The 26,819-nt window shown below is 39.9% G+C and overlaps 1 protein-coding gene across 1 annotated transcript; it reads left to right on the forward strand.

Moving 5' to 3' along the window:
- Positions 1-1,167: 1,167 nt before the first annotated feature.
- MINAR2 (membrane integral NOTCH2 associated receptor 2) lies at positions 1,168-26,625 on the forward strand. The gene is made up of 3 exons (XM_056124431.1): positions 1,168-1,332; positions 20,992-21,219; positions 26,446-26,625. The coding sequence occupies exons 1-3, from the start codon at positions 1,168-1,170 to the stop codon at positions 26,623-26,625; spliced, it is 573 nt and encodes a 190-aa protein (XP_055980406.1).
- The last annotated feature ends 194 nt before the right edge of the window (positions 26,626-26,819 follow it).

The raw sequence follows: 26,819 nt of genomic DNA on the forward strand, positions 1-26,819 counted from the left end.
ACATGTAACCCTTACCCCCGGAAAAGAAATCATGCTGCTGAATCAGATGTCTTCACAGCTATACAAAAAAATATAATAATAATAATAATAATAAACTAGGTCTTTCAGAAACCGCTAATGAGTCTATCCTTCACCTTTTCCCAGTTGGAAAGGTTTTCTCTCTCACTTGCATTGAAAGTGAGAAACCCATTCTTTCCCCATGACAAACATGGGTCTTGTCTACAGCTGAGTGACTTGTGGTGAGTAAGCTTATCTCCATTAGTCAGCATCATTCCTGGCTCCATCCATCTTTCTCCACTTCCCTCCTTGGCTTTTTGCAATACAGATGGGTCTGTTTAGGACAGCACGTCATCCCAATCCAGAGACTAGATAGTCTTTCAGCTCCAAATACACTTTGTGGGAACTCAAACCCAGCAGGGAGCTGAGACATCAATTAAGAGTCAGAGAATGTGCCCAAGCAGTATTACTAGAACAAACCATAACACGAGGTGATGTCTTATCCTTGCCCATAAGGAAGCTGATAGCCTAAACGTGGTTAGGTTTCAAACTAGTCTGAGACTCTGGGAGTCAAAGCATGTGGAGAAACCAGATCCTGTGCATTGCATGTGAGATAAAGTGAGCTCAGTCGGCCATGTGAGCTCAGCCAGGCTCTCAAGAGAAAAGTCGTGTCTCTACAGGTGAGTATCTCACATGCTGAGTACATCCAACATTGATATTCACCTTGGAGGCCTTGATCCAGAAAAGTCCCCTCAAGTTGTTAAATTTTTATCTTCTTCATTTATTGTTTTAGTGAGGGAAGGTATGTTGAGGGAGGATACTAATACTAAGGAGAATGTGTGATTCTCCAGAGAGAGGAGTTGTTTCTGACTGAAGAAATTTAAGAGCAATAGATATCTAATTTTGGAATCCCCTTAAATTTAACAAGCCCATTCAAGCAACCTGAGTGAATGTGTGTTTGTTATGTGTATGTATGTGTACGTGCTCATATGTGGTATAGACAGGACACTGCCTGGTTCCTGTGGGCTCATATATCCTTTCCAGAGTAGCATCCACCACTGAGAGCGGTGTCAGGTAGCAATGGGAGCGTCCTCAGGCTCATTAATAATGGACATGTCTGACAGGAGCCACCTCACTGGCCTTTGTTTTCCACGGTAGACCAAGGGCGACATGGATCTCTCTGTTTTGCCAAATAACAACCATCCTGACAAATTCCTGCAGCTTGATGTGAAGTCTTTAATGAGGAACTCAGCCCTGCTTCAAGCCAGCCTGGCCAGGTTTCCAGGTGCAAGTGATCCTGCAGGACAACACTGGCAAAATCTTGTCTACTCTCAGGTAACATGGGGCAATGGGGCTTTACTTCACCTTCCACCTTGTATTTCTTTGTCACTTCCTCACGATTTCATTTGTGGAAAAAAGGACAGCTGTAGGATACAAAGCATAAAGTCACTAGCTAGCTTTTCACTCTCACCATGCAGGACAAAGCTGTTCTCTCTTCCTTAGTATCAGAAGTCCGTCTCTGCTCTCTTCATAAAATAACAGAATTCTCCCACCTGTGTGTTTTTCTCTACACACTAGCTTAATTTCTGATGGTACCTAGTGCTCCTTTCACTCTTTTTCTTCAAACGTTTTTCCAACCAATTGTTAGACCTGTGGATAAGGGTGGAGGAGAGGAACTACCCTCTCTCCAATGGCATCTAAGCTAAAATCATGCAGCTTTGGAGGCTGACACTGTGGGCTCACTCACAGAGAGGACAGCCCAAGATTTCACCTCAGTTACATTGATCTCCTCTCACTTCACACGGGAGATTCAGAGAGTCAAACAGCAGAAACCTAAAAACTAAAGGAAAGCTATAATTGAGGGAGAACTCTGCCATGGAAGGAGACTTATTTTCCACCAGAGCCCATGTGGATTAAGACATTCCCATCAGACCTTCAAACATAAAGTCGGCTATGTCTTATGCTCCTTTCTATGTTGGTGGCTTTTTTTTCTCCCTTCTTTGCATCTTCTATTTTGCTGGCCAAAAGGTAAGAATAAAATTGTGATGAGTTCCACATGCTGGAGTAGACATAAAGACCCTGTTTAGGTTGTACCTCACTAGAAACAGGAATTGTCTTTGTTTTAAGGCACAGAGCTAGTGGGGTGAAGGGTTAGTCCATTCAGACACAGGAAGAAGCATTTCATTTCGGAACAGATGTGACTGACCTACAGACCTCTGTAAGTCATTAAGTCCTTTGGAGTGGTTCAAATTCCCTGAGCAGAAATTTGTTTTCTTTTAAGAAAACAGTTGCTGTTCATGAGTCCTGGTGTAAAGTGATTCCTCTGTGGTGTGTTTGTGGGCTGCCTGGGACCTTTTTCATGAGATCATTCAAATCTAAGTATACTCAAATGGTTATGTAAGTGTTTCCTCCACCTATGAGAGTTTTAATTTAATTCCATTGTAAGCAGCCTATTATGTCAACTGACTTTAAAAGAATTTTGAGTCCTTCTATTTTATGACCCTCAAAAGTTCTTTATCCATCCAATACCTTTACAAAAAAAAATTGCTGCTATTTAGTTTAAGTTAAATGTAGTGAAATATTTGCTGTTCTTCTCTTCTGTTTGTACTACAGAATAAAATGATTTAGAAATCAGTTCAGAAAACTTTGGCCTTTCTGTGCCCTGAAATGTAGCCCTATTTTTTACATCCAATAAATCCTCAGGAGGGTGAAACACATAGACCATTTTATTTTATACTTTATACTGGACTTGGCCTGTGTTCTTCATGTAAAACTTTAGAGTTTGATGGAATTTTTCTCCTTAACCTGAATGAATTCACCAGTTTTAAAAGGCATCATTTTTGATAGGCCAAGATAGGTTGAAATGGTTAATCACAGGAAAACCAAGAAAACCAAAAATCTGCCCCTATATACTTATATACATTCTTAATAACTATGAATAGCAAATAAATATATTATAGCTATTCATATACCCTAGAAGGAAATGTTAAGTGACATACTATAGGAAATATATTATTTAAAACAACGTGTGAGTAACAAAATTTGTATTTACTGTATTAGATTGCAATTTGTTTCATACGTAATTTTCCCCTCAGGATTTTAACATCTCTATGTTCTTAAAATTCAAAATATATGTGTATATACTATACATTTGTGTGTATGAGATATCTGTTCCAATATCTGTAATGATATGGAAAGAGAGTTATATATCAGGTATAATAAGGTAGGCCTTTATGGCTGCTAAAATGCATTTATGGCTGCTATCAATTAGCTCTCCATCTTTTGGCTCATCACTGGCAGTATTAATTATGTCACAGATATGCATGAACTGGCCCCAATCTTCAGTCTGAACTTCAGCAAATGTAGCCTTTTCGATGAGGGACTCCGCGCCAGGCTGTGGGGCGGGTGAGAGCTCTCCCCAACCCAAAGGAACCAGCCAGGAGGCTACCAGAACCATGCCACCAGACCACACGCCAGGCTGTGGGGTGGGTGAGAGCCCTCCCCACCCCTAGGACCCAGCCCTGGCAGCCAACCTCCACTACCAAACCACTGCCATGCTCCAGACCGCCTTTCAGACCGCGCTGCCGCGCGACACATTATAAGACACTTCCTACCCACTTATGCCTCTTGGAGAGCCCAGTAGGCTACTGAGAGTATCCTGTTTGCAAAGGCAGAGACTGGCAAACTCCCCATGGCATATTCGATATCCCAAATACAGTAACTACAATAGGTCCTATTCCCCTGACCCTGAGAGAGCCTCCAATTGTTGGGAAAAGACGATTAAGAAGAAGCTGCTAAAATCTCAGGGCTGGGAGGAATAGAGACGTTACTGGTACCCACTCGAGTAATTTGACGACCAATGGGACGATAGTGATAGTGATAGTGATCAATTAGCTCTGAGTATTTCTGTTGGGATGACATGAAATAGATGGAAAGAATATTGTATAAAGAGTGTAGACACTTGGTTTCTCATGTCAACTCCACAGGAAAAAGTTTGAAAGGAGTCTATCATGGCCCTTACTTAGTCCAGACTAAAATGAGATTAGGACTGGACTTGGCCCCTCATCCAAATCAAGAAGCCAGAATTACAAATACCCCAGAGAAAGTGAACAGCACTGCTCAGGCAACAAAATCTGGAAGGGAAGCTACTCAGACCTTTAGTTGCAAGCTAATTCCCAATACTCAGCGAGGCAGAGAGGAATTCCAGCTCCTGGGCTTGAGCAATAGCACAGTGGTAGGGCGCTTGCCTTGTGCGCAGCAGGCCTGACCAAGCCAGGTTCGACTTCTCTGCCCCTCTAGGAGAGCCCAGCAAGCTACCAAGATTATCTTGCCTGCACAGCAAAGCCTGACAAGCTCCCCAAGACGTATTTAATATGCCAAACACAGTAACAAGTCTCATAATGGAGACGTTACTTGGCCCACTCGAGCAAACCGATGAATAACGGGAGGACAGTGTTACAGTGCTACAGTGCTTGCAGTATTAAGCAGCCCATATGCTCTATGATCTTCCAGGGTGGCCAGATGAGCAGCCCTCCTACCCTCCTGCTGAGGCCCTTATCTCCACTAGCCAGGCAGCACCAGAGTGCCGGGTGCAAATCTTTAGAACTGAGTGCAGCAAATCCCAGTGACCCAGGGAACACAGGCACAGATTGGTGGGCTACCCCCCAGTTCCCAGAACTGAATGTAACATTTCCTGGCAATAAACAAGAAAGTTATGAACTGGTAGATGCTTCTGAATGCCCATCCATGAAAGGGCATTAGATACCCTCCTTCCCCTCAACCTCATCTGCCTGCATGGAGCCAACCAACCCACTCAGCCCTAATATTCCTCCTGCCTAGGCACAAGCCCCTCCCCAATTAACTGCCTGGGAAAAAGTCTGGGCCCCATTAATTTCTTTTCTATTCTATTTCTATTCAATTTCTATTTCTATTTTTCAAGAACCAAAGAACTGGGTTTCTATAACACTACCTAAAACACTACCTCAGAATTTTCATTTTTAAAACTAGACTATTAGGATAATGTTTCATTTGTTTGTTTTGTCCCAAGCCTCGAAGATAACGTTCATTTCGTACATTCTCTTAAATGGGGAAGCAAATATGGGGCGGGGAGATAGTACATTGTGTACTTGCCATGCACCAGGTTATGTCCCTGGTACCCCATATCCTCAGCCTCCCAGGATTGATCTCTGAGCACAGAACCAAAAGTAAGCCCTCAGCACTGCCGGGTATACTTCACCTCCACACACACACACACACACACACACACACGCACGCACGCACACACACACACACACACACACACGAGTGAAGTAAAAACAATTTGAAAGTATTTCTTCCTAAACAAGTACAGGAATTATGTTGTATTACCAACAATTTCGTCATTATTCAAAAGTGTGTTGAAATTATTTTTCATTAGAGTCTGTAAAACAGATAAAATAATGGAGGACTATAATTTGCCAGGCCAGGCTCAGGAGACAGTACAGTGGTTAGGGCACATTCAAGACAGGGTTTCACTCCTGGGGACACATGTTTCCCTGAGCATTAAACATAGTCCAGTGCATCGGCAGAGGCCCCCATCCCCACCCCAGCACCAACAGGGTGGCACAGGTATTGCCAGCACCTCACAATTCAGAGGGCACAAATCCTCTGAACCATTAACCCAGTTGGTGAGAATCCCAGGTGAGGTCTCTTGGCCTCCTGAGCACTACTTAGGAGTCCCCCATTATATCATAAACAACCACCTTAAAAGCAACACAAATTATCCATTTAGCTCATGCACCTTAGATCTGGCTTATCACAAAGGACTGCTAATCAACAGAAGTCTGAGTTAGTCCCTGTTCTTTTGAATCCCTGCATTTTGAAAATACAAAGTATCTCTTGGGCACCAGCAGACTCCCTTAGAGTGGCTGCTAAGGTGCAGGAATTTGTGACAAGAGAACAGGTGATTTCTGCTGACTCAACCTGACAGCAACTCTGGTCACTGTTGATTCGAACCTTCAAACTTCAAAGCCTGCAACTGCAGAAATCCCTCCTGTAGCTCAATCTCTCTGAAGAAGATCTGGCAAAGTTTGGAAGGTTGAGAGCCTTCCTGGCTAACCCTGTTTCCAGACAAAGTCTATTACCAGACCACCCATGGCAGCAAGGCCGCCCTTGACTGATGGACAGGAGCAGTCTGTTCAAAGGTCTGTTGAGTTCAGAGAAGGTTCAAGTAGCAAGAGAGGATACAGCAGATTTTAAAAGCAAGTAGGTTCTTTCTACCCTGGAAGAGAAGGAAGGAGCATCTCCCTCTGCCCCCCAGACAGATCTGCTACTGTCGTTCATACACCTCAAGCTCCCGAAAAATGTATTTTAGAACTACAGTGCTTCCTAATGGAAAAACAAGCAGAGAGAGAGAGAAAGAGAGACATAGAGAGAGAATGTGTTCAATCCAGTGGCAGAATGAGTGAGAAAGAAATTTCTTCTGCAATAAGTCTCAATTTCATGGAAATGGTCAGTCCATTTTAAATAACGATTATGAAGAAAATCAATGATGCATCAAATGTGCACTATTACTGAGATAAGGAAAATGCAAGAGTAGAGGTAATTCTTCAACAAAGATATTGAAGTTTAAAAAAATTCAGAAATACTAGATAGATATGAAAAAGAGTGAATTAAATAAAAACGTCCATGAAGCAAAGATGCTCAAAAGAAAAATGGTGAAAGTGATAAATCAGGGATGGTCATTTAAATGAAAGGCAGAAAAAAATGAAAAGACATATAAAATAACCATAAAAACACAATATACAAAAAAAATCACAATAAATGTACACATCAGATGAGACAGAGTAATTGGGTAGATAAAAAAAGGATCAATGAATACTATGCATACAAAGGTCTCATATGATATATAAAGACAAACATTGGCTCATAGTGTGAGGTTTAAGCAATGTGTCCCAACCAAAACAGTAGGAGTGGGGTGTGCTATTCTTCTAATAAAATAGATGTCTGACTCAAAAAGGGAATGAGAAACAAAGATGGACATTATATAATGATCAAGGATCAATTTGCCAAGAAGATAACAGTCAACAATATTTATGCATCCCACATGGCACCCAAATAAACAAAACAATTATTAACAGGCCTCAAGGAATGCATTGGCAGTATGCAGTAATTACAGGGGATCTTAACACACAGTAATGGATAGCTCATCCAAACAATGAACCAACAAGGAAAAAATCACATTAAATGAAGTCATGAATGAGATTAAGTTAATGGATATATACATACATATTTGTTTAGGAAATAAATACACATCCTTCTCAAGTACACATGAAATGCTCTCTCGGATAAAGCACATGTCATAACACAAAAGAAGTCTTAGCATATGTGAAGTTAGCAGTACTACGAAACATTTTTTTCTGATCACTATGGCATGGAGCTAGATCTCAAGTAGTAAATCATATGTCTAGCAGTGCAAGGTCAAAACATATCCCTGGTGCTTCATGCATCTTCCAAGCGCTGTCAATTGTGGGCATTATAGTACACAGACATTCTCAGGTCACCATTCAACTGTCAAACTTGTAGCACAAGGTAGAACTTTGCTATAAGTGACCCCCTTAAAAGACAAAAGAAAGAAAATGTGAAACACCTCAAAAGTAGAGCTATTAAAAATAGAGTTTTAGATATTAAAAATAGATATTAAAAGTAGAGTAACATATTTCTGGATAAGTTGGGTCAATGAAGAAAACAATGATAAAAATTACATGAGAAACTACAGAAAATGAACTAGAAAGCAACAACAATGAGATTAGCAATAAATATGACCTTTGAGCTTTGTGGAGCACCAAAGTAGAACTTAGAAGGAAATTCAGAGCAATAAGTGCCCATATCAATAAACAAAAAAGTCTCAAAAAATCTAACCTTACAAATAAGAGTACTAGAAGGGGAGGGAAAAAGAGAACCACAAATCAACTGAAAGAAAAAAATAATAAAAATTATATCAGAGGTAAAGAAAACAGAAACCAAAAAGATAAACAAAAGTTCAATGAAACAGAGCTGGTTTTTGGAAACACTAAGATGAACCTATTACCAGATATACCAAGAAACTAAGATAAAACTGTCTTTTAAAAAGGTTTCAGAAATGAAACAGTAAAGATATCACTGATACCACGGAAATACAATGGATCATCCACCATGATCAAGTGAGGATCAACACAGGGATACAAGGATGGGTCAATATGTGCAGATTAATTAAAATACTAAACATTATAAATCATATGATCTTATTCATAGCCACTATGAAAATGTTTTATAATATTCAACATATTCTTTATTGGAAATATATTGGAATAGAAGAAACATATCTCAGCATAACAAAGGTCATTTCTGACAATCTCACACTTAACATACTCAATGACGAGAAACTAAAAACTTTCTAAAGTTTGTAATATGAGGAATTCACTCTCACCACTACCTTTCAACAGAATTTTGTATGTCTAGACAGATTTGATTAATCGAAATAAAAGGAAGGAAGGAAGGAAGGAAGGAAGGAAGGAAGGAAAGAAGGAAGGAAAGAAGGAAGGAAGGGATGAAGGGAGGGAAGGAGGGAATCCATAGAGGAAATAACTATCTGTATTAATAATATAGCATACAACAATATAAATACAATAATACATGAATGCAGTAATACGTAAAACTCTAAACACTCCACCAAAAAACTATAGAAATAAACAGTGAGTTCAGTAAAGAGACAGGATAAAAAAAATCATACATACAAATCTATTGCATTTATCTACACAATGATTTAGGGAAAAGGAATTTTTTTTAAATCCCATTTATAGAGTTGAGAGCAATATAACAGTCAATAGAGTGCTTGCCTTCTATATGCAGATCCTCTGATCCTGGAATCTCATATGATCTCCCAAACCCCACAGAAATAAGCACCACCAGGAGTGGCCTCAAAGACCAAAAACCAATCCCATTGATAACTGTTATCAAAACAGAATAAATATCTGGGAATATTATTTAATAAGGAATGTGAAAGGTCTAAAAATCAATAAAAACTCTAAGGTACTACTAAAAGAATAAGACAAAGACATTCTGTGTTCATAGATTGGAAGAAAAAATTATCAAATAGCACAGCGGGTAGGGCGTTCGCCTTATAAGCGGCCAACATGGCCGACCCGAGTTCGATTCCTCCGCCCCTCTCGAAGAGCCCGGCAAGCTACCGAGAGTATTCGATATGCCAGACACAGTAACAACAAAGTCTCCAAATGGAGACGTTACTGGGCCCGCTCAAGCAAATCGATGATCAACGGGAGGGCCTTTACCTTAATCTTACTAAGATTGATCTCCAGAATTTTATTCAACAAACAAATAAACAAACAAACACTGTCCTCCTGCTGTTCATTGATTTGCTTGAGGGGGCCCAGTAACGTCTACATTGTGAGACTTGTGACTGTGTTTGGCATATCGAATACGTCATAGGGAGCTTGCCAGGCTCTGCCATGCGGGCGAGATACTCTCAGTAGCTTGCCGGGCTCTCCGAGAGGGGTGGAGGAATCGAACCCGGTTCGGCCGGGCTGGCTGCGCAAGGCAAACGCCTTACCGCTGTGCTATCACTCCAGCACATATACTAAAATTTTATCAAAATACCAATACTTTTCAAGACAGTAGAACAATTTAAGAAGTTTCATGGAACCACAAAAGCCTCTGAAAAGCCAAAGCAATTCTGAAAAAGAAAAAAAGTAACTAAAGGCATCATGCTCCCTGACTTTAAATTTCAAAGAGTAATTAAAACAGCATTGTATAGGAGCAAAATAGGGCATTATATGGGAGCAAAATAGGGACACAGCTCTGTGGAACCAAACTGAGAACCCGGAAATACACACACACACACACACACACACACACACACACACACGATGTTAGTGACAAAGGAACAAGTCTATACATTGGAGAAAGAAAAGTCTCTTCTACTACATAGTATTAGAAAAATTGCACGGCCATTTTCAACAAAGAAAGAAAAAAGAAAAAAGTAGACCATGATTTGGTTTTGAATCTACATCTGGGGTGCCCAGGGCTACTCCAGATTTGGTGCTTATGGGACTTTGTGCTAGGGATGGAATACAGGATTACCACATACTCTATAGACCTCAGGTATCTTGCAGGCCTAAGTAATTATTTAACATGATGCACAGAAATTATGTCAAAACTTATTTAAAAGCTAGATATTAGGCACCCAGACATGCATTTAGAGATTTAACTCCAACACCAAGGGAAACAAAAAGCAAGAGCAAATAAGACTGTATCAAACTTAAAGGCTTGTGCACCATGAAAGAATATACCACAGAAACACCAAGACAACCTCACACCTGGGAGAAGATATTTGTATATCTTATTTATATATTTTGGATCAGCACAGGATTTTGACCTGTTCCATTTCCGACATGGACCAGTTCACTCCTCCTTAGGCAACCTTGTGGTCCTCCACTCATGAAGGGTCACCATATTGATGCTGAACTTAGTGCAGACACCCGATGGGCATAGCACACTACAGCCTGGAACTCCTGGGCTGGAGTGATAGCACAGCAGGTAGGGTGTGTGCTTTGCACACCGTCGACCTGGCTGACCCAAGTTAGATTCTCCTACGCCCCTTTCAGAGAGCCTGGCAAGCTACCGAGAGTATATCGCCCGCATGGCAAAGCCTGGCAAGCTACCCGTGATCAATTCGATATGCCAAACACAGTAATAACAAGTCTCACAAATGGAGACTTTACTGGGCCCACTCGAGCAAATTGATGAACAATGGGAGGACAGTGCTATAGTGCTACTGTGAATATATGAATGCCTTTGTGTCTGTATATGGTTGCATTAGGGAAGGGGCCAATACATCTATGAAATTCTGTGGCTGCAGGAACTTCAGTGTCTGACAACTACTTGTAGCTCACATCACCCAGGTCCTCAGTGCTTGACATTCAAGTCACCTCATGGAATGATTGGACTTAACCTACAAACACGACCTCAAAATTGTTGGTAACTCAGCAGTTAAAACAAAGACCTGAGAGATGATGTGTAAGTCCTAAATATATCTCTCATATGTATATATATATGTATCTTTATGATTTCACATAGAAATTTAAGCACTGGTCTTCAAAATGTCAGTAGTCCCAGATTGTTGACAGAGAATGAACAGTTAATTCTTTTCTGTACAGACATAAGTCATAATATATCTTAGAGAAGTAAAGCTGTTTCACAATAACTTTCATTCAGTACAATGAACTTTTGTGAAAATACAATGTTTATGGTTGTTAAAATATTTTTGGGCATGTATCTTCTATAATGCATTTGGAACAACAGTAGAAGAAATGTAAGATTTTGTTTAAATGATAAAAAAATGCTTTGTTTCAGATATTTTAGGTCTTTTGTTGCATCAAATGTAAGAGGCAATTTTTTCACTTGACTTCTAGCCAGTATCATTTACTACTTACCAACTACCTTTCCTCACATTTTAAGAAGTCATAGCTATCTCTTCCCCTTAAATTCTAATAGCTATGTCTTCCCCTTAAATTCTGATGTTATTCTTTCACCTCAGGATCTGTTACTGTTTTTAAAGAACTGTATTTTTTGTTTGTTTTGGGGCCACCCTTGGCAGTGTTCAGGAGTTACTCCATTACTTCTGTCTCTGCACTCAGGAATTATACCTGACATTGCTCAGGGATTATATAGAATGGCAGGGATTGAATCCAGGTCAGCTGCATGCAAGGCAAGCAGTATTGCTATACTCCGGTCCCCAAAATTTTATTTTTTAATGCTGTTCAAAATAATTTCTTACATCAAATATTCCAACACCAATCCCAGCACCATTACACTATCCCACCACAATTATTTTGAATTTTCCCACTACAACCTAAACCTGCCCCAAAAGCACATTCTAAATAAGTTATTTTGTATTGCTTCTTATGAATAATCCACTAAAAATGATGCAAAAAAGTTTTCTTAGAAAAAAGTGTTGTTACTGTGTCTGGCATATCCAATACTCTCGGTAGCTTGCCGGGCTCTCCGAGAGGGGCGGAGGAATCGAACTCGGGTCGGCCATGTTGGCCGCTTGTAAGGCGAACGCCCTACCCGCTGTGCTATCACTCCAGAAAAAAGTGTGTGAAGAGTATTGTATCTCACTTTTGAGCCATTAAGCCCTTGTAGAAGAGATTACTAACAAGTTGTTACTGGTTGCCCCTTGTGTGCTTATATATGTATTTTTTTTATCAAAATAGGTTGCCTTTTACATTACACCCCATCATCTGTGGTGTTGCTCTTTCTCTTCCAAGATTTATTTGTGAGGCTCTGGATCATGGCTGTTAATGAGCTTATGTGGTGCTAGAGACAATTCATGCGCATGACTGCCAGGCTCCACAAAGAACAAGGATATGGAGGGAGGTTGCCCATTCCCACATCCATGAAAGTCTGGAGATTTCAGTTACAAAACACACATACCTGAGTTTTTCAGCTGATTCATTCTCATGAATGAGGCTCATCCTGAGCCTGTTGGAGATTGGCCGTAAGCAAGGCACCTATTGGGCAAAACTGTAAGTTTAACTGAAAACACAAGCCATCATTTTCTGATAGAGGCCTCTGCTCCCCATCCTCCACTGACTACTTTGGAATGCTTTGCGCCATATACTGAGTCTCCCATTGTAATGGGAAATGTGGTAGGACTTTTAAAATACTAAAATATCTCGGAAGGAGATCAAGGATCATCACTCAGTTGGACACAGTTTTAATTGCAAACACTGGAACATGATTTATCAAATTATATTAGATTTATGCAGTGGCACAAAAATCACCAGTGAGCTCTGAAATTTAGCCTTGGAAAGTATGCTGCCAAGAACAAGACCCAAATTGTTTCACCATACTCTTCTCACACATAACCCAATGCTACTGGCATAAAAGACTATAAGATACCATGTGTGTTATGATAGCTTGGGTGAGACTCCAGCCATGATCTCATGGAGGGGAATGTAGCAGATAAGGATCAAATGAGGACTGAGCCAGCAATTGGTGTATGTCTGAGATTTTCATTTTTGTCCTGGAAATTGAGGGGTCAGTAAAAAATATTTAAGCAATAAAATCGCATAATCAAATCTGTGTTTTATAAGACCATGCTAGCAATCTGGAAAACATAATTACTGTACTTAGTGCAGAAGGAATTTTTCAGAGAAAGTTTATATGCCCACGCATGAAATATACACAAAATGCCTCCCTTCATTCTAAGTGAAATAGGGAACATGTTGTATGTTTAATATGTTCTCTGAATATATAAATAAATATGTTCTCTGATAAAACTTGAAACAAGGAAATCTTTATGATTTTGATTCTTAAAACCTGTAATCATATTTTTTCATTAACTCAATTATCAATATGGTCTTTGATTACAGGTTGTAGTTCTCTAACAGGAAGTTTTACCTGTAACTTGTAGCATCATAATATATATTTGCACTTAAAAGTACAGAAACTTTGAACCAGAGACATAGCTCACTGGGTTGGCTTGGGTTGGGTTTAATTTGTGGCATCATATGGCCCCCCGGCACCACCCTAATCAATTCCACAGAGAAAGAAATAGCCCCTGAGCACTGCTGGGTGTGGGTCCCTAATAAAATAAAACAAGGAACAAAATCTCTTAAATCATAAGTTATAATAAAGTTTTACCCATATAAAATAATAATACTACTTGATTCAGAGAATATATTAAAGTCTCTTCATTATCCCTGTAGATAATTATGTCATTTGCTGTTCTGTCTCATTATTTATAAACTTATTCTTTTTATTAGTTTATTTTTCTATTCTTACTGTATTGCTTAAGGCCCCCAATGTAATAATATTTGAGTGTTATGATTACTGGAATCCTTGTATTCATTTTGAAACTAAAACAAATGCTTCTAATATTTCAGTTATTAAGTAAATTGTACACTGGAGGGTTTTGACATATTCTCTGAATTAGATTTAGACAATCCCCCCAAGTTCTTTAAGTTTGCTAAGAAAATTTGCTTTTAATATCCTAAAATATTTTCAAAATGTCTTTATGATTCTATTACAAATTTCTATTTGTTTTCTGTTAGTGTAGTGAATTGCATTTACTCATAATGTTAAACCAGCTTCCTGGTAAAACTTCCTTTTTTAATATAAAATAGTTTCATTCTGTATAATTTCATATATTTTAGTAATCTGTTTAGAAACACTTTGGTGATTATTTATACCTTTAGGCTTATAAGAAAAATTGACCTAGAATTATGTTACCTTTTCCTTTTATTCTTGCCTTTGCTGGGAATTTATGCCAACCTCATGAGTTGGGTAGTAGTTATGTTTTCCCATTTTCTGGAAGAATTCAACGAAAATATAAATTATCTCCTTCACGAATGTCTATTAGAACTTGACTGCAAAATTTCATCAATCTGGTGTTACTTGTGTGTGACTAGGTTAGATATTAAAAATACTAATTCAGGGCTGGAGAGATACATAAGAGTTCAGGCACTTGCATCGCACTCAATTGACCCAATTAGATCCTCAACATTGCATATAATCCCCTTAGTAGCATCAAGGGTGATCCCTTAGCACAGAGCCAAGAATAGCCCCTGAGCACTGCCAGCTGTGACCCAACACCCCAGTTCCCCCTCACACACACACACAAACAACCAAAAAACACTGCTGTTTAAATATCAAATTATCACACTATTAATATCTTCTATTTTTGTAAGTTTGGTGTTACTTGATGTGAAAAAATGCCAACTAATTTTAGAGATTTTTTGATAACTCTATTACATCTCTTCATCCCTATAATGCCTCTTCTCACATTCCCTTTACATTTCTAGGACTGTGGGGTTGTATCTTTTTTCTTCCCGAGCACTATTTCCAGAAATACTTTCAATCTGCATAGCCTACTTAAAGAAATGGTCTAGAACACTGTCAATTTTCTTCATTATTGAATGACATACTCTTTTTATGGGGAAGGGAACCACACCCGGCCTGCACAGGGCTTTTTTTTTTTGGTTGTGCTGGGACCAACCTCGGCCTGCTGTGCTCAAGGTAAAACCTTAATTAACCCTGTAATACTCTTATCTCTGACTCAAGATTTTTTTTAAGGGCTTTGAGCAATAAAGAAAAAAATTACGTCCATCAGATTTCTTTGCTGAATGAAACAACACAAGTTGTGGTTTCATAATTTATTCCAGATGGCCTCAAGGGGGGTCCTTGAGATGAAGAAGAGGACAGGAGGCAGATCAGAAAAGCAGTAAAGGGGCCAGGGTAACAGTACAGTGGATGGGGTGTTTCTCTTGCAAGTGTCCGACCTGAGTTCGATTTATGGCATTCCATATGGTCTCCCGATCACTGCCAGGAATTATTCCTCAGTGCAGAGCCAAGAGTAACCCCTGAGCATCCCTGGGTGTGACCCACACAGCTGGGGGGAAGGGCGGGGGAGTAAGAAAAAAGAAGAAATAAAGATAAGCAAAGCAGGGAAGCCTGTTTGAAAGGGAGGCCTTCAGAAGAACTTTAGGTGTATTTACGGACAAGCTGAACTGACTGCAAACAAACAATGTTTTATCTGGAAGGAGCTGACACTAACCTTAACCAAAGAAACCACAAATATAGATTCAAAGGCATTTATTTAAAACAATTTGAAAAAAAAATATTCCTAGGCCTCTAAATATTCAAACATTAGGTATGAGTAATTTTAAAAACTATGACAGCCCTTAAAGTGGGTCACTTCTGATTGAATAAGTGTTGAACCAGGCATTGCTTTCTAGGGGTGAAACCAGGGAGCAAAAGTTTCGATAAAGCAGAATCAGGGTTTAATTTATTTAAGGAAGAAGAGCCATACAATCTAATCCTAGTTAGAGCTCAGATTTCTCTGGTGTAATGGCCATTGTGTCTTTCATATTTCCCACTCAAAGGAAGAATTTACTGCAGTCATCCTAGTCTTGGTCTAGCCCACAGCTGCTTAAACCTTTCCTATTTGCAACCCCTTTTACCCAAGAAATATAGCCATAGGCAAGTACTGTCAGAAACACCTCAGCTTCATTACACAGCTGATTTTGAAGTTATTTTTGGTCGTTGCATATTCAGAAACCTTCTACTGTTGAAAAAGTTTGGTCATTGCATATTCAGAAACCTTCTACTGTTGAAAAAGTTTTGTCACACACACTTGCTGCAGGGTGGCAACTACAGTTTTAGAATCTAGTCCGACTAAGTTTACAAGATGATGTGTGGGGTGAGAAACTGCAAAAGCGAGTGGTTCATTTAGAAATTGATTTCTCTTAGCTGGTAAGTGCTATGTGCAGAAAAAATTTTTTATCAGTTACAGAATGACAATTCTGAATTTTTTTATCTTAGTGTTTGGGTCCTGAAACATGTTCAACAGAAGACACCAAATTTCTAGACTCATCTCTTTCCTTTCTTCTTGAAACTCTTTTTCCTCCAATCTCCTCACTTTGTTGTAGTATACCAATGCTCTGATTCTTGCGGTATTATTATTTATGCAAAAAAATTCTTATTTCTTACAAATACCCCTTGTTAGACTTGCAGGTAGTTGCATATCACATTATCACAAACAAACAAACAACTGTCCTCCTGTTGTTCATCAATTTGCTGGAGCGGGCCCAGTAACATCTCCATTGTGAGACTTGTTGTTACTGTGTTTGGCATATTCAATATGTCATGGGTCACTTGCCAGGCTTTGCCGTGCAGGCGAGATACTTTCTGTAACTTGCCGGGCTCTCTGAGAGGGACAGAAGAATGGAACCTGGCTCGGCCGGGCTGGCTGCGCACCAGGCAAACGCCCTACTGCTGTGCTATCGCTCCAGCTCATCACATTATCACAGATAACATAAAACATATGGCAATCATCTGTGTAATATGAATAACCATCATTTCAGCTCTTGGTGTACTTTTAATTCCTTCCTGCTTCTTTAGCACAAGCTAAACCGGAAAAGTTTAAAGTGCCACTTTCTGTATTAGGAAAGGTAGACCAGATGACAGTGGTATGACAAATGCCCCCAAAAACATTAGCAGTTAAACACAAAAATCCTTCCTCATGAAAAGCCTAAGGAAGAGCAACAGGATTGAAGGGTAGCTCTTTCTCAGGTAGTCACCCAGAATTTCAAGGTCTTCCACTTGTAGTATTGTTATCGCCAGAGCCCTTTGTTAGAGTGGTCCGAACACAGAAAGTGAAGGATTCCCAATTTATATGGGAGATTTCAAGAATCGGGTCCCATCCCCTTCACCCATCCTGGGAGGAAGCTGATTCCAATGTTACTTGACCACAGACTGGGAAAGCAGTGACTATCCACAGTCAGGAATGGCAGATAGCACCCAGCTCACATGTGTTTGCATTTCCCTGTTCTGCCTGCTTACATTTGTCTACTCCCAATTCTTTGAGACTTTAGGTATTTCTATTGTAAATAGTATGCAGTTACATTTAATTTTAAAATTCTGATCTGACCAGCTATCATTTAAACAGAGGATTCACTCACTCTATTTATGTACAATGTTATGTTTCTATTTTTTTTCCCGTTTGTCTCAGTTTTCCTCTTTATAGTAGCTTGTTTTGTTTTGATTTTTGGTTTTAGTTATTGGTCAGTTGCCTTTTCTCTTTTTATTAATGCTCTACTGATTTAAAGAGCTATACTTTCTGTATACTTTTCATTACTACTCTATCTTGGCACTGAAATGAGTTCTTAACAAACCCAAACAAGGGTTGAGAATGTACTTTCGTTTGGGGACATTTATCTTATATGAGCAAGACCCTGGGATTACTCTTCTGGTATAGGGGGAAAAAGAGTACCAAAATATTAAAAATATCCTGGCTAAGCTCTTACTGGTTTTGTTGTTGTTGTTGTTTTTCCTTGGGTTTTTTTTTTTTTTTGGAGGGTGGGGGCAGGGGCAGAGCACAACACTCAGGAGTGCCCAGGATTCACTCCTGGTGGGGCTCAAGGGCAAGTGCCTTAGCTGCTATACTCTCAGGCCCAAGCTGCCACTGTTTTGCTATTTCAGTTGTCTTCTATTTTAATATGTAAAAATTGGTGAGATTATTGTTACTTTCATGTTGACATAAGATCAGTACAAATAGTTATGTTTACATTCATATTCCACTCAGTATTTGCTTTTATAGCTTAATCTTCCTTCTAATATTGTTTTTTTCTTCCTTAAATATGTTTTTCTAAGATTCCATTGTAGACAATTGTATATTCTCAATTTTTTATATATTCTATTTAAATCACTTGGCTAAATCAATTTATCAAATATTAAATCACTTTATTTTTTATATTACTACTCAAATCACTTTATTAAGTTTTATTTAAGCAATAATAAGGATTAATATACATAAATAATAACAAAGTAATGAATAGTTCAGGAACGTCTAGGTAGGAAATTCAATATTTTAAAATATAAATTATTTTAGAATCCATTTGACTAATATAATCTAATTACTTTTAATTTTATTCTGATAATTATAGTCTATCTAGACCTAGACTGAAGGGCTGGGATGAAATAAATTCATCTTTTCCTTCTTAAGCCTTTTAGAAAAAACAACAACAAGAACAACAACAATCAACAATAACACAAACTCGGGGCTGGAGTGAGAGCACAGTGGGTAGGGAAATTGCCTTGCACGTGACCAACCCAGGTTCGATTCCCAGCATCCCATATGGTCCCCCAAGTACCGCCAGGAGTAATTCCTGAGTGCAGAGCCAGGAGTAACCCCTGAGCATCGCTGGGTGTGACCCAAAAAGCCAAAAAAAAAAAGAAAAAAAAAACCAATAATACAAACTCAACCTCAACCACCACTACTATGTTTACACCACTATCAAATTCCTAATAAATTATCTATTAATTTTCCCACCACCTGTCTAACAGATATGAAAGTAACTGGCATCATGACAATAACACTGTAGGAAAAACCTAAAACTTCGAAGAACATACTGTTACTGTCACTGTCCTCCTGTTGTTCATGGATTTGCTCGAGCAGGCCCAGTAACTTCTCCATTTTGAGACTTCTTGTTACTATGTTTGGCATAGCAAATACATCACGGGTAGCTTGCCAGGCTTTGCTGTGCGGGCAAGATACTTTCGGTAGCTTGCCGGGCTCTCTGAGAGGGGTGGAGGAATCGAACTCAGGTCAGCCATATTAGCTGCTTGCAAGACAAACACCCTACCCACTGTGCTAGCTCAAAGTTAAAACTTATCCTAGCTCAGAGATCACACCTGGCAGGACTTGGGGGCTATATGTGATGCCAGGAATCAAACCTGAGTCCACCGCAAGCAAAGCATGTGTTGTACTAGCTGTACTATCACTTTGGTCATCTTTTAAGTCCCTGCCCCCTCCTCCTCCACTACTCCCTCTCCCTCTTCCTCCTCTCCCTCCTCCTCCTCCTCCTCCCCCCCTCAGCTTACTCCTGGTTCTGTGCCAAGGAATCACCTGGCAAGCACACTACCCTACTGTACTATTGCTTTGACTCCTAATTTTTTAATTTGTGTTACTTTAAAGAATTCTTAAAATTTAACTTATGTGGAATTCTTATTTGATGCTGCTTGCTAAGTGAAACTTTATAAGATTTCTATTTCTTCTCAATTTTACCTTGCTACTGAATAAATTTTATTAAACCTTTTTGTATCCTTATGACAGTTTTGTAGTCCCAAGGCAGGTAAAAAAACAAAGCAAAAAATCTAAGGGTTAACACAAATACATATTATCTGGTTTTATTTCTATTAAATACAAATACAAGTTAGTCGTAAGCTATGACTTTGGGATACTGATCATTCTGGTGCAAGAGAAAGGACAGGGAAGAAGCATGCTGACTAGTAATGATCTGGTTCTTTTTTCTGAGCCATACCTGGCTGTGCTGAGGATGGAGATAGGGCCACTTGAGAGTGCTTGAAGGATCATGTGGTACCAGAAATTGAACTCAGGTCTCCCTCAGGCAAAGCAGCAAAGCATGTAGCAGCCCATTGAGCTATCTCTTTAGCCCAATGCTCAGGTTCTTCATGGGATCTGGGAGTTCTTTGGCCTGTGAAGACATATTGATACATATACTTACATGAGCTTTTCTATGTGTATCTTTATACTTCAAAGTTGTTTAATATCAGGGCTTAGGACATGGTTCTATGGGTAAAGGCACTTTCCTCACATGCAGCCAACCCAGATTCAATCCCTGACACCATATATGGGTCCCCTGAGCCCGACCAATAGATCTCGGACCACAGAGCCAAGAAGCCCTGAGCAGCACTGGGTTTGGACCCAAAACAAAGGATAGTTTAATATGAAAGTCAGTATTATAGCCACGTAAGAGTCAGCTAATCTACAGACACATAGGGAAAACTGAAGCTGTTAGTCTAGTTTATAACTTCTTAAATTATGGGCCATGACCCATATAAGGTCACATAACTAAAAATTTTTTTTAAAACAAATTCCTTTATTATGTATTGTCAGCAAATGTTTCATTCATAGGTATTTTATATGTGGAAAAAGTTTAAGAAGCCATGGAATATTTTGCTTAAAGTTGTCTGAGAGAAAATTTCCAAGAGAAGGAAATTCGATAAAATGTTTTTTTTAACCAACCTTTAATTTCTTAGATGAATAGAGCAATATTAAATATTACTTATATTCATCATGGAATTCACAAATAGGAAGAAGTTGAATTTCCTTAAGTCTCAGAGCAAGAGAACTAGGAAAAAGCTCTGTTCAGGATTGTACAATTTCAATTAAAGGACAATGCCTTTTCTCTGTATTCATCAAACAATATTTTAATGAGATCATTGAAACAAAACAGAATCACATGCAAAAAAAGTATTCAAATACTGAGTGAGAGAACTGTAGGTCAGCCTAGGTCCTAGAATCCTTCATTGTGTGAATCAGTTGGGTTTTCAGGAAGAATTAGGAAATTCTCAGTCTTGGTCACTGCACACTGCACTCTTCACCATCAGTGACCCATTGATAAGAGGAGTCTTTTGCTATACCTTCAACAGAGAGAAAAGAAGAATTTTACTGCTCGAGTAATGAAGCGATCCCGTGCAGAGGGCACCACAGCTGCAGACAGCCCCCCACCATCCCTGACATCAGTTCTGAAGAATAACCCACTCTATGGTGACATCAGTTTGGAAGAAGCTATGGAAGAAAGAAGAAAGAATCCTTCATGGACCATTGAGGAATATGACAGGCATTCCCTGCACACAAACCTTTCTGGGCATCTTAAGGTACCCATACCAAAGAATTAGCACCTTCCATAATAAAGGGAACCAGACAAATAAACCCAAAGTAAATGGTGTCGAGAGATTAGAGACATGGCTCAGGGGCTGATGCATATTCATGTGGGAACCTGAGGTTCAATCCCTGACACCGCATGCCTCCCCAGCACTGTGGGGTGTGGTCCCCCTAAAATGGGTAAAGGGCATTGAGGGACAGAGACCCTTCTTTCAACACACATTTTAGGTCATTTTGTTCCCAACTTCCATTTACCCTTCATAGTATTTGTGCTTCTTTCTTTTTTTTTCATAATTTCATCAATTACATCTGAATAATGTTAAGAGAAAGAAATGATGCGGCATAGAAGAAAGGTTTTCCCAGAAAGTAAAAGGAAAATTAAGTCGCCAGACCTTGTATGTTTTTTCCTAATATTATGACCATTTATGCACATCAATAGTCAAAAATTCATTCTTCTACACTTTCTTTTTTATTGAGGTTTTGTGATTTACAATACTGTTAAGATAGTTACATACATACATTGTTTTAACACCATCCGACCACCAGTATTTACCTCATTAAAACCATCAATTGAAGGCCCTCCCGTTGATCCTCGATTTGCTCGAGTGGGCCCAGTAACGTCTCCATTGGAGACTTTGTTGTTACTGTGTTTGGCATATCGAATACTCTCAGTAGCTTGCCGGGCTCTCCGAGAGGGGCGGAGGAATCGAACTCGGGTTGGCCATGTTGGCCGCTCGTAAGGCGAACGCCCTACCGCTGTGCTATCGCTCCAACCATGTTGTCATATATTCTATTCTTAAGCACTTGCCAAAGAGTATTTTGTTTGGCCCAGGATCTAACTCAAGGGATTAGAGGACATGTTTTGCATGCAGAAGCCCCAGGTTTAATCTCTGATGCCACATAGTTCCTTAGCACCACTGGGTATGTCCCTCCCCACCCAAAAAAAAAAATAGATTAAAAAAGAAGGAGAAGAATAGCATTTTACTCCAATTCCACATAATGGTTTAAGATGGCAGAATTGGGGTTCTGAAGAGATAGTTAGGAGGGTAGGGACTTGCTGTGTGTAAAGTTTACCAAGATTTGGTCCCCGTCACTGTATATGGTCCCCTGAGCCCTGCTAGAAGTGATTTCAGAGCACAGAGCCAGGGGTAAGCCCTGAGCAGATCATAAAAATGATCTGCAGAGTTGGGGACAGAGAGGTAGTGTAGCAGTCAGGGGCACTTGCTTTCCACATGCTGGAACCTGTGTGAGATGCCCAGCACCATCTGGCCAGCACCTCCCAGCATTGCTACTCCAAAGCACTGCAGGGTCAAGCCCTAGGTTGAACTGTTTGGCCTGGCGGCCAAGTATGGCAAGGAATGGCCCCAACATTGTTTGGGAGAACACACTCCCCCTCAAAATAAGAACTACATATTTACATTCTGTACATTTCCTGTGTCTTTGTAACCAGAGAGAGAGAAAAAAGTATCTAAGGTATTTAAAAAAAAAAGTAAAAGTATCTGAAAGTATCTAAGTATCATTCACCCAGTTTAGATCCAACTTTAGTTTTTCTCCCTTTGCTCACCCCTCATGTCACCCATCAAATAGAAAACCTAGAAATACCAGTGAAGCAGGCAGGGTGACCCTCTCTTTCTGAGGTAGCTGGGATTCCTGCCCAGTCTTGACCTGTCTCTACCTGCCCCCAGGGCCAGGAAGTCCTGACATTTCCCAAATACCAAATATCACCATACTTTTAAGCCAAATACCTTAAGCCCCGGAGTGTCTGTCTATCTGTCTGTCTGTCTTTCTCTCTCTTCCTCCCTCCCCACCTACTCTTCTCCCTCTTCCTCTCTTCTCCCTCCTCTCTCCACTCCCTCCCTACCTCCCCTCTCTCTCTAACAGCATTATGCTTCTTTAAAATAATTATACTTTTAAAACAAGTGTGCACTAGAAATATTTTGTCCACTATCTTGGAAATGTCTTCAACTCTTAGTATATTTAATGCATTTTCTCCTTTAATGTAGTCTCTTTCCTGGAGAAGCTTCTATAATAGATGATTTCCCATCTGTGGTAATCTGTGCTTTGTATCAGGGGGAGAATACAGGCCTCAGAAAAGTAACCCTTTAGGAAAGCGAGACTCTTGGAGAAGGCAGAGAAGGCATACTGATTGTGTACGTTTCTTGACTGTACACAAGAACCTCTTCTTCTCCCTTTATTGTTTACATAAGAGACAAGACTGTAGACAGGAACTTTCTATTGTCCTACACAGGAAAATGTTGAAAATGTAAATGTTTTTGTTCATAGCCTTGAAAAAGTTCATGTAAGTGAGCAAAATGGGCTGGAGCGATAGCACAGCAGGTAGGGCGTTTGCCTTGCACGGTTCTGACCCACCAACCCAAGTTTAATTCCTTCGCCCCTCTCGGAGAGCCTGTCAAGCTACCCACAGTAACTCGCCTGCACAGCAAAGCCTGGCAAGCTCCCCCTGATGTATTTGATATACCAAACATAGTAACAACAAGTCTCATGATGAAGATGTTACTGGTGCCCGCTCGAGCAAATCGATGAACAATGGGAGGATAGTGCTACAGTGCTACAAGTGAGCAAATTAACTACTGGTAACAAGAAGACAGAAGATGACCGTGACTGTTTTCTTGGTGGAAAGTGTGGGGCAGGGTCATAAGAGAGCCAAATCCCAGGTAGTTAATAGAGCCTGGAGGAAAGTTCCTTTAACCTAGTTTTAGAGAATGTGTGGAGTTCTAGAAGACAGAGATCACTTAGATGAGAAGCCTCTTCCGTTAGGGACAGCAAAGGAAGACAGGCACAAATTCAAGAACATGAGAGTTTGTCCAAACAGTTAAGTCACCCTGGTTTTACAGAGCTATGGCTTTATGTAACTGATCATAAAAAATTAAGACCAAAAAACAGTGACTAAGGAAAAAATATTTGAATGTGAGACTAAGAAAATGGAATGGTACTGAAACAAGGAGGAGTGCTTTCGTGCATTGTACAGTTTTACCTTACCCGTTATGTTTGGGAAGGATGAGCATCAATCTGATGGGCATGATGCTAGTGGAAGCCGCAGGACACCTCCATACTTGTCCTCTACATGTAAGTTGACTCCCCATCTTACTCTTCCTCAGCACTGACATTTATAGAAATGCTTTTGGAGGTGGTGGGGAAAGGAACCAAGCCAGCAATGCAGCTGCCTTTCCCCTGCATGGTGCTCTTGGGCCACTTTTAGGGGTGCTTGGGGAACTATGAGGGGCTCTAATCCAGATCTCTCCTGACCCACAATAGCATAGCACTTTGAACTAGCTCTCCCAACCCCTAGAGAGGCTTTGGAGAGCTGTGACTCTAAACATTAAATAAACTGTTTTATCTTCATCCTAAGTACCTAAATATATAGTCCTTTCCTACAGCTTCAACTTATTTCCTCATTTTCCCTCTCCTATCTCAAAACCAGCAGGCCCAGCCATTACCTTATTTCAAAATTTTGCCACTGTTAGGGGCTAAGATATTTTTCAGGTGCCTTTGGGAACTCACTCCCATTTTTCTTCTCCTAAATTTCTAAGACTTTATAAATAAGAAGATAGGGGGGAAAAGCCCTCATATTAAGTTACCAAAGCAAGCAACAAGCAGAGTGACAAAGAAGACACACTCCATTACACAAATTCTTATGGAGAACAGAGGCAGAAAACTTGGAGTTGAAGTACAGGTCTCTGATCAGGAAACAAACAAAACAAAGAATAAGTGTGAAGACAGACAAGGATTTCTAAATCACACATCCCTCAGGTCAGGTCACCCACATTTTATCTCAGTACTTTAGCAATTTCAAGACTGAAAGTTGAAGTTAGAAATAATATGATGGAAGAGCTCTATTACCTGACTGGAAATCTACTCATATCTCCCCATGTAGAGGTCCTCAAGCAGTTAGATCAAATTCATTGGTCCCATAGGCCGAACTCAACTGTCTGAATTTATGTCCTTTTATACTAGAGAGGTTGAGAGAAATATGGATGCCAGCCACCACATATGATAAAGAATCATGCCTGAGGTGGGCTTATGAAAAAAGACTCCATTTTTCATCCTGTATTTGTTGCATATCTACTAGATGCCAGGCATGGATGTTGAATGTTTAGTACAGAAGATAACTTTTTTTTACAAAAGCATGAACAGTAAAGTTTTCAAGAATTTTTTGGGCTTAGAAAACTAGGTTAGGCTGAATTAAAGACAATTCTTGTAGCTAGAAATATGAGGCAGGAGAAAGAACAAATGCATAGGAAACAGGCTGGTGTGGAGGAAGATATACTCAGTATTTTCCTTGGGTCAAAACATGCCAAAGTGGGGGCTGGAGTAATAGCACAGTGGGTACGGTGTTTGCCTTCCATGCAGTCGACCCGGGTTTGATTCCCAGAATCCCATATGGTCCCCTGAGCACCACCAGGAGTAATTCTTGAGATCAGAGCCAGGAGTAACCTCTGTTCATTGCCGGGTGTGACAAAAAAAATGCCAGAGTCTGCAGGTAAAAATGTTCTTGCCTCTAAAAGGAGAGTAACAGGTTGAGAACCCTGGAAGGGACTCTTGATCTTTTGGTCTTCCTTGTTTGTAGACATCAGTCACTGGATTTACTGAAAAAATCAAACCTTTAAGGCCCACATAGAGCAGTGTTTCTCAAACTTTCCCCCGTAGTCTCCTTGAAATCTGCTTCCTTTCCATGTACTGCCCCTCAACCACATCCTACCAGTTGGCCTACCAGTCATATGTCATGGTCTCCTAATTACATAATTTTCGCCTGTGTCCTCCCCTGGAATATCCCGAATCTACAAGGATCCCTATGATCCCTAATTGAAAAGCACTGATCTTGACCACTATACCTTTTCACAAACCAATAATCTGACTATAACACACTGCTTGAGATGAAAGAGACATTGAATTGGTTAAAACTTGCCAGAACCCCAGTGTCCATCCAACAGGAATGGAACGGTCTGACAGTCATGCTCACCTCCATTTCTAATTAAGCTAAGGTCTGGATCTGAGGGATGCAGGTCAGTCAAAGGCTGCAGTTGCACGTTTGTCCTCATTTGGCACACCCAGATGTGAATCCTGACACCAAAGCATCACCCAAAGGACTGGTGTGAAGCTGCACTTTCAGGACCCCTGTCTGTTTTGTTCTGCAAAAATTTATTAATTTATAAATGTGTTGATACCTCAAGCCTATTCCCCATGTAACTTTCTCCTAGGAAAATCCAAATGACCTCCGGTTTTGGTTGGGAGACATGTACACACCTGGTTTTGACACCTTATTGAAAAAGGAAGAAGAGCAAGAGAAACATTCAAAGTACTGCCGCATTGGTCTTATTTTTCTCCTTGTTGCTTGTGTTTTGGTTGCCATAGTGACTATTAGCTCTTTGCTCACCTAAAGAAACTGCCACAAACACAGTCTCTTTACATTTGTTTCAATCTTTCTAAATAAATATTTGCAGAAAAACATGCTCACTGCCCTGTGAATGTGTTAAACGTTGCTTGGGACATGGGGGCTTTCATAACTTTGTTCTCTGAAACTTCAGTAAAAATTCCAGACTGAGCTCTCTCCTTTGGGAATCAGCAATTTTGG

The sequence above is a fragment of the Sorex fumeus genome, unplaced genomic scaffold (genome assembly GCF_029834395.1).
Source record: "Sorex fumeus unplaced genomic scaffold, SorFum_2.1 ptg000051l, whole genome shotgun sequence".
Lineage (NCBI taxonomy): Eukaryota > Metazoa > Chordata > Mammalia > Eulipotyphla > Soricidae > Sorex > Sorex fumeus.

What these genes read in the sequence shown, in the direction of transcription:
- MINAR2 (XM_056124431.1), top strand. Translation starts at nt 1,168, where the DNA reads ATGGATCTCTCTGTTTTGCCAAATAACAACCATCCTGACAAATTCCTG. An exon ending in AAAATCTTGTCTACTCTCAG is followed by an intron (nt 1,333 to 20,991) that starts GTAACATGGGGC and finishes TACCTTCAACAG; the next exon opens with AGAGAAAAGAAGAATTTTAC. An exon ending in ACCTTTCTGGGCATCTTAAG is followed by an intron (nt 21,220 to 26,445) that starts GTACCCATACCA and finishes ACTTTCTCCTAG; the next exon opens with GAAAATCCAAATGACCTCCG.